Here is an 8,665-nt window from a genome sequence, read left to right as displayed (position 1 = left end):
GAGCCAGTTTCCATGCTCCCTCCCCACCACCCCCCAGACCAACATTCCAGATGGAAGAGGCTCCTCTAGCCAGAACGCCTGAGGCAGGCAGACATGGAGCAGAGCCCTCCCGCCGCCGGTAACCTGAGCAGAAGTCACTTCTACTGCATAAGCCGCTGGGGTTTCCCACAGCACAATCTAGCCCCCCCCCCCCCCCCCTCCCGGCCATGGGACGGGAGCAGGCGGGCAGGAGAGCACACAGTGGTGTCATGTAAGGACTAAGGGCATTCTGGGTGACAGGGCAGCACGGGCCAGGCCGGGAGACCACTTCTGGGGGGGCATCCTCAGTTTGGCTGGAGTGTCAGGTAGCTGGAGACGAGTAAGAGAACAGTGGGAAATAAGACTGGGAAAGGAGCGTCGGGAAACACTGCGGAGAGTGTGCAACACCAGGCAAAAGAATGGTCATGGGGGAGCTGAGAGCTGGGCACCCATGTATCCGGTGAGCTGGGGAGGGGAGAGGTGGAAGCTGGCCTCTCGTGTGGAGCCACCAGCTAGTCGGGTGAGGCTGGACTGAACCAGGGGCAGAGGAACAGGGAGACGGAAGGGATATCGTAGGGAGTTAGAGGCCAGAACGTGTGTGATGGACTGGGTGCTGAGGGGAAAAAAAGAAAAGCAAAATTGCATGCAGTTTGGAATCCAGGTAACCAGGAGAGTGACGTCATCGCAAAGAGGAAATAAGGACGAGGGGGAAAGGGATGGGCTTGTGGAGCAGAGCAATGAGCTCAAATGTGACATTCTCATTCTCAGCAAGCTGTAATAGCTGATATTATAAGCCAAGTCCCCCGCCGAGGGCTTTTGGTGCAGTGGTTCCCTACCCTGTCACCTGTGGGGCAGATGGAGATGCAGGGCTGCAGATGGGAAATACAGATGTGACAGTCACCCCTGCCGAAATCTGAACTGTGGACGGGGCTGCCGTGGGAGCCTGCAAAGGGAGGGAAGAAGGCCACCCCCAGAGACCTTCCCAGACAGCGAACACCACTGACGGCGCAGGAGGAGGAGAGAGAACCAGCGCCCCGACAAGAGGTTTTTCGAGAGGAGAAAAAGCTCAATTTGCCAGTGAGGAGGTGGGGGGCTCCAGGGACTGAGAGGGCAGCTGGGGCAGCAAAGCAAAGTCGGAAGGAGTAAACAGGTACCCACCCACACGGGCACTGCTCTCAGAAGCAGCAGGTGGAAAAGGGAAGGGAAAATGAACTCAAACCATAGTTGGAAGAGAGAGGCGAGGAAAAAGTATTAGGGTATCTGCAGACTAGCAATGCAGACAGAAGAGCCTTTACCCAGCGGCGGGTGGGGCTGGGGGCACAGAAGCACACAAGGGGGGGGCACAAGGAGCCCACAGTGAGGGAGAAAACAGCCCCCACCGAGGTGCACCCTCTGGGAATCCATACCCTAAAGCAAGGCTTCCCTGCTGCCCACCTGCCTACCTCACTGTGTGGAAATTCTCCTCTGTGCATGGAAGGCCCGGCACACACAACATAGTCACAAACCACCTCTGGTCCCTTCACACGTGGCTTCTCCCAGTTCCAAGTCCGGCCATACCCCTCACCTCCCCAATGCCCCTTCCTCAGTCTGTGCCGTGGTGTGCACTGTCCCCCAAAACCCCATCAACTGCCCGCCTCCCTCTCTCTAGCTGCCATCTTTCCAGAAAGCCCTTCTCAGTCTCCCCAACAGAATGAGAGTCTTTCGTCACATAATCGCTTGCTCTCCTCAAAACGATCATGTTCTCTTTGTGTTTAAGCTATTTGTGTGCTAGTCTTATCCCCCACCAATTAGATCCTAAGCTTCCTAGGATGTGGAACTACTTCTCTGCATTAAATCTCCGTGGCCTCTGTAGGAGAGCCTCGTACACAGAGGAGAGAGTAAATGTCTCCTGAATGAATGCCTGAGGTTCAGCTTGGGAGGCACTGTCTTAAATACAGCTCCCTACACTAACCGAGTGAAAAATAAAAATAAATAAAAATGAAATGCTTAAACCCTTATAATGGGCAGCTCTCGGGCAGGAAAAAAACCAAAACGAGCCTGGGATATCTTATGCTGGAAAGCAAGGAAACACTCAAAGGCTAATGGGAGAGTGTCAGCAGGACAAAGGAGTTGGCTGAAAGGGGCTCCCAAAGGCCAAACTTGGGATCATTTGAGCATCAGAATTTGATACTGAATATTGCTACACATTTTCGAGAAACTGAATCTAATGACTGCTGCTTCTATGAATCCAGGATGGCTATAATCATGAAAACGATTTGGTTGTAACATCAGCCAAAACTATCCTGGCTCCAAGATCTCCAAGTCTTCATAGATATATTCAAATTGTAATAATTTTGTATGGCATTTCAGATATAGCGTACTTTACCTTGGGAGGAAGTGTATGGTTCTGTATAATGTCCATTATAATGCAGCTGGGGTGGGGGAGGCATCACATAGGGCTGGGGCTTAGGCTAAGGAATGGAAAGTTGGAAACAGGGTTAAAACACATTGCTGCCTATGTAATATATGTAAAGTAAGTCTCTGCTGGTTTCTTTCTGTCCATTAAAAAACTTCTAAGGAAGTTAAATATAATATATAGAAAATAAACATGAAGACCCTACAGCTCTTACCATATCTGTCACTTTCAGTGTCTCCCAGAATGACAATGCCAAGGCCTACACACTGATACCAGACATCAGAGATCACAAGAAAACAAGCTGTATCCAAAAAGTCTTTAAGAGCAAGAAGGAATAGACAAAGTTCCCTGAATTCTTATGTAAACATATGAATATAAAAAGTTTTTCTGTAGTGTATTTAATCTTATCAGGCAAAATTAGCTAGCATTTTAAATATCTAACTTCTGATTGCTCTTCACTAATAGTCAAAAATTTTAATACTAGGTTGGACCTAATATTTAAATATGTATAATAAAATAAATATTACATAAATATTAGGGTCAGCCTATGGAAAATTGCCATTTCTTTGGTTAAAAACAATGGAATACCAGCACACTTTTGTGGTCCAAATAAAAAATTAATACTATCAAAAGCATCTTTTATTAAGGAAGATGATATCACTAAAAGAAAAAAGGCAATTATATTTTTCCTTCTTTCTTACCAGGGATACCCTTGAAGACGACCTCCTCCTAATTGGGTTCACTGTGACAGTCTGAGTTTGCCTATAAAAATAAGACATGTCATTGAGACATACATACACATAGTTTTCCTAATTCTGCCAAAATAAATTAATAAGAAGGTAAAATAATAAATCTACTAAAGCAAAAAGAAGACAAACTAATCCAGCCATATATCAGAAAAAAGGAGACTCTCTGTCCTCACTTGGGGCCTCCACCCTCTGTGGCTGCCCAGACCCCTCCGCCCACACTCCAGGGTTTGAGAAGCCTCTTCATGCAGCAACATCTGCCTTGACTGTCGGAGGATGGGCAGGTCTATCTTTTCCTGGGCTATCCAGGTAAAACCTCTGGAATGAGCATATGCAGAGAGGAAAAGCAGCAAGGCTGGATCACCCACAAACATCCCAGGGAAGCAAGACTCAGTGCAAATGCATCTCTCCTGTGGGCCTGGGTCAGCACTGACCACCTCCATTAACAGTCCTGAGGGGTGACCATCAACTGCCAGCCCAGAAGCCTGAAGCAATGGGAGATGCCTCTTAACCACACATTACAAACATAATCAAGAAATAAGTTTATAACTTTGGTAACTTAAGAATCTGGATTTCCCGTAAGGAACTAAGTTAGAGAAAGCAAAAAAGTAGATTTGGTTCAATGGGCCAATGGTAAACCTATTTACTTTTCTTTGCAAGAAACTTCTCTCAGATTGGTTTTAAATGTATTTTTTAGAAAGCAACGAGGGGTGCGTGGGTGGCTTAGTTGGTCGTGAGTTCAGGTCCTACACTGGGCTCCATGCTGGGTGTGGAGGTGACTTAAACAACAACAACAACAACAAAGAAAGCAGTGAGAATATTAAGAAGTGTGGACTAACATTTTTCAGAGAAATTGAGATTTTAAACTATTCCCATCAAGTTCCATCTTTGAATAAATAATTACATCAAAAAGGAACAAGAGAAAAAACAACTCGTGTAATTTTACCACTTTTAAACAGAGGCAGGATTTTTTTGTTCTTGTGTGCAGTTTATTGCAGATAAAATCTAGGAACCTAAACACATAGGATTCTTGGCTTTGTTGATGACTTAGGTAATTTTCCCCAAGTGCTTTTTCTCCCCTTTTCTTTTTAAGAGAGCGACAGAGAGAGCATGTGCACGCATGTGCATGGGGTTGGGGGGCGGGGCAGAGGGAGAAGGAAAGAGAGAATCGCAAGCAGGCTCCAAGCCCAGCGGGGAACCCAATGCAGAGCTCAATCTCACCACCCTGAGATCATGACCTGAGCCAAAATCAAGAGTGCTCAACCAAAATCAATTAGGTGCTCAACTGACTGAGCCACCCAGGCACCCCCCCCAAATTTTTTTTAAAGTAAGCTCTATACCCAACAGGGGGCGTGAACTCGTGAGTCGCATGCTCTACCGACTGAGCCAGCCAGGCACCCGTCAAAGCACTTCTTAAAAAAAAATCTTTTACTATCTCTTCCTGGCTCATGAGCTTATGTGACACATAAATACTAATTACAAAAATATTTTGTGACTTTTGGTTATAGTATTCTAAGGACTAATTACTAGAAAATCCAGAAGCACAAAGTAAACACTCAACCTGTTTAATCAGCAAATGTACCATAGTATCAATCCTCACATCTCCTAAATTAACATGATTCTTAGCATTCTAAACACTAGTACCTTATTTTTTTTTAAAGATTTTATTTATTTATTTGTCAGAGAGAGAGATGGTGCAGAGCAGGGGGAGGGGCAGAGGGAGAATCAGGCTCCCCGCTGAGCAAGGAGCCCAATGTGGGACTCGATCCTGGGACTCCAGGATCATGACCTGAGCTCAAGGCAGACGCTTAACCAACTGAGCCACCCAGGCGTCCCCCACTAGTACCTTATATTCAAAATCTAAAAATTAGCTTATTTTGAGAAGACCTGAGATAAAATAAAACTAGTGCTTATCATTTCTGATTAAAAATGATCACCAAATACTGGGCTTGAATGAAACTAGGTTGGTATTGCCTCAGTAACAGAGTGTTAGAATAAGGGAACATAAGAGCAATCTGAAAAATGGTCTACCCCAGAATAAAAATTGATTATGTGATAAAGGTGATATTCCAGCTCAGCAGAGAGAAGCTAGGTTATTGGTACAATGGACCATTTATAAGAAGTTCAAGTCTCATAGCCTCATATAATGCCACATAAGAAAGTGCATAGCAGATGGATTTAAAAATTAAAAATTTAAATATGAAGTTATAAGTGAACTTACAGAAAATACAAGTGAATACTTCTATTATATATCATAGGCTGAAGACACAGCTAAACCCAAAAGTAATAATAGAAATTACAAAGAAAAAAAAAACTGAGTGCGTATCAGGAACTTAACATCAGGTGACTACAATTTGTTTTCCTAGGTGACTTTTTTTAATTAAACGCTTTTTGAAACAATTTCCTTTCATCATCAAAATGTGTTGAGGTTGTTGCTAAAGAATAAGTGTCTCTATTCCAAAGAACATTCCCTCTCCCAGAACTTACGTTACTCAACAATAACAAAATGGATGATAGTTCTATTAAGCCTGTATCGATCAGTAAAGCTCTATGGGTCCTAACTGAGGCCTCCTTGGTGGTGGGAGGTGGGATGGTGCACCCGGGTACTCTGGTTTTGTTAACTGCTCCTTAACTGTACATTAAAATAGTCATGGGGCGCCTGGGTGGCTCAGTCATTAAGCGTCTGCCTCGGCTCAGGTCATGATCCCAGTGTCCTGGGATCGAGCCCCGCATCGGGCTCCCTGCTCAGCCGGAAGTCTGCTTCTCCCTCTCCCACTCCCCCTGCTTGTGTTCCTTCTCTCGCTGTCTCTCTCTGTCAAATAAATAAATAAATAATCTTTAAAAAAAAAAATAAAAAATAAAATAGTCATTAAAATCTGTGTCCGGAATTTGAAGGCATCATTTTGTAGCCTTGAGGTTTACTTTGCTGCTGCTTATTCTCCATCGTCAGAGCTAGGCTGAAGCAAAACTGGGACCTTTGAAATTTACATTTAGTCCAAAAGGACTGAACTTTTAAATTACTAAAATTCAACTGGCGCCTGGGTGGCTCATTCGGTTGGGCAGCCAACTAATGATTTCAGCTCAGGTCATGATATCAGGATTGTGAGATCGAGCCCCGCATTGGGCTCTGCACTGGGCGGGGAGCCTGCTTAAGAGTCTCTCTTCCACCCTCTAAGCTTCCCTGCCTTGTGCTCGCATGTGTGCTCTCTCTCTCTAAAAATAAAAAATAAGATACTATATATTCAAAATTCAGAAATGAGAAGGAGGGGCTGCCACAGAGTAATACTCCAACATGTCCAGACTTGCCCAGCCTGGGGCAAAAATAAACTTAAATGTGTCAAACACAGAATCCAAAGATGCAGAGCTTAGAAGCAGAGGCAGTAACTCCCATATGCACTATCTATTTCGGCAGCACCCAGTGCGGGGGCGACACTGTCCACTGCAGAGGCGACTTCTTACTAAACACAAACTAACACGTCTTTCTCCTGCCAGACGGCTCCACTAGGCAGCCTCGCCATCGGTTCTAATACCCACCTCCTCCTTCTTCCTGCCGCTGTTCTTGTAACTGCAGCTTACGGGGAGACCAGCTAGTCTAATCCTAGCAGACAAGACCAAATGGTCTAACTGCTGGTGGGTGTTTTCCAGACTTTCTGGGCAGTTACTATGTTGATGGGTGCTGCTAAAAACGAGACAGCTGAAGAACTCTTAGGAATAAAATCACTGGAATGTGTGCCTTGGAGAAGACAAAAGGAGTAAAGGCTGCTAGCCCCAGTAAAATAAGTATGACTTCTACTGAAACAGTGCTAAGGACAGAACATGATTATCTCACGGAATCTGAACCCCAACACCAGAAGGGATGCCAGCTACTCTCCTGATTTTACAGAGGAGGAAACTGATAGGTAGGTTAAGGAAACTGCTCTTGGTCACATGACCAGGAAGTAGCAGAACCGGCACTGGAATCAGGCCTGTCCGTCGGATTACCGAGCACATGCTCCTAACAGTCCATTATTTGCTGACCCTTCCCTGGCCCCGGATGATCTGTAAGCTCCATGGGGACAAAAGGACATAATGGTATCACTGGTGCCCGGCACACAAAGAAGCCTCAAATGTTTGTTGAGCAAACAAGTGACACAGTGAGTGAGGACGGAAGCAGATGCTAATTACTGAGCATTTACAGTGAAGCTATTTCTAAGAGCTGTTTCAATTTTGCTTTGTGGGCTTCTTTTCTCATAGATTTATAGCTAGTGAAGAGGAGATTTTGATGAACAAAAAATGTGTTGGATGGTGGAAATACCTAGAAAACGCTGGTCTCAATGACCTTCTCTGATGGGACAGGGCTATTCTATCTCCTTCCAGGCCTCCTCCAGTCCCTGTATTTTTTTTTTTAAAGATTTATTTATTTATTTTAGAGAGAGTATGAGTGAGAGAGTGGTTGGGGGAGGGGCAGAGGGAGACAAGCAGACTCCCCACTGAGCGGGGACCCCCCCCACCCCCAACACGGGGCTCCATCCCAGCACTCTGAGATCATGACCTGAGCCGAAATTGCGAGCCAGATGCTCAACTGATTGAGCCACTCAGGCACCCCTCCTTTGGTCTCTTTAAACTCTGCAGTGGGCCTAGAAGAAGGGGCAGCCCCATCCCCTTCCAGGAAGGGCCTTCTCCAGTCAGTGTTCTGGTCAGAGTCTCCACAACACAAGTGGGCACACACCAGCCCTCTCACCTGCTGGTGACTGAAATTCAGTTCTCCCTCTAGATAAAGTCCCTTGAAACCTTGATCACATGGCTCTGCAGATTCGGGGAATACCGAATACCATACCGTCCTCACCAAGATTCTGTTTCTCTCCCAGTCTTTTTCTTATGTAAATTAGAGAGGCTGATTACAGCAGGACCAATTCTGGGGTTTGGAAGAAGTTATCTGACGAAACAGACTGACCTTATCTCCTGTAATTCCTAAGCTAACCCTAAAGGAATATTAACATTCTTCTTCTCACATTTTTAAGGCTTGGGTGACATAAAAAGATGACTTGTTACTTGGAGTACCTTGTTTAGTGCTCACTTTGGCAGCACATATACTAGAGTACCTTGTTTAAAAGTGGAGGGAGGTGGCAAGATTTATGATGGGTCGTGTCATTTTATAAAATCTAAAATATAGTCATCTGGGTCAAGTTTGGGTAAGTCGCACAAGGCCATCCCAAACACCACTGAATTACGTAACAGGACTGAGGGGTGGGGGAGGGGACACTTTAAGAGCAAAGTCCTCCCTCTATACAAGTAGAACATCTCCCTGAGCCACCAGGCGCCCCAGGCTGACCCAGTCGTCCAGAATCCACTGTCCAATTTCAGGCCTGCTACAGTTCCATTAAATGCCCATCACACTGTAAAATGACCCATCTGGACAGTGAGAACAAATCTACCAATACTCTAGGATCGTTGTATTAAATATGACTGAACAGTCTAGGTTGAGAGCTTTAAAAAAAAAAATGACCATAAAATTTAAAGCTATTTT

The 8,665-nt window shown here is 45.1% G+C and overlaps 1 protein-coding gene across 1 annotated transcript in view; it reads right to left on the bottom strand.

The window, feature by feature from the left end:
- Window positions 1-8,665, bottom strand: part of PTPN21 (protein tyrosine phosphatase non-receptor type 21) — a 74,019-nt gene that overhangs the window by 15,919 nt on the left and 49,435 nt on the right. The window contains exons 11-12 of the mRNA XM_081829741.1: window positions 3,115-3,175; window positions 2,384-2,468 (exon numbers count right to left, since the gene is read on the bottom strand). Of these exons, the coding sequence (XP_081685867.1) occupies window positions 2,384-2,468; window positions 3,115-3,175 (146 nt within the window). The remainder of the gene's footprint in view (window positions 1-2,383; window positions 2,469-3,114; window positions 3,176-8,665) is intronic.

The sequence above is a fragment of the Leptonychotes weddellii genome, chromosome 9, assembly GCF_054177405.1.
Source record: "Leptonychotes weddellii isolate Sample4059 chromosome 9, ASM5417740v2, whole genome shotgun sequence".
Taxonomy (NCBI): domain Eukaryota; kingdom Metazoa; phylum Chordata; class Mammalia; order Carnivora; family Phocidae; genus Leptonychotes; species Leptonychotes weddellii.
The sequence above is the reverse complement of the archived record's forward strand: the minus strand, read 5'-3'. Positions and strand labels throughout refer to the sequence as shown.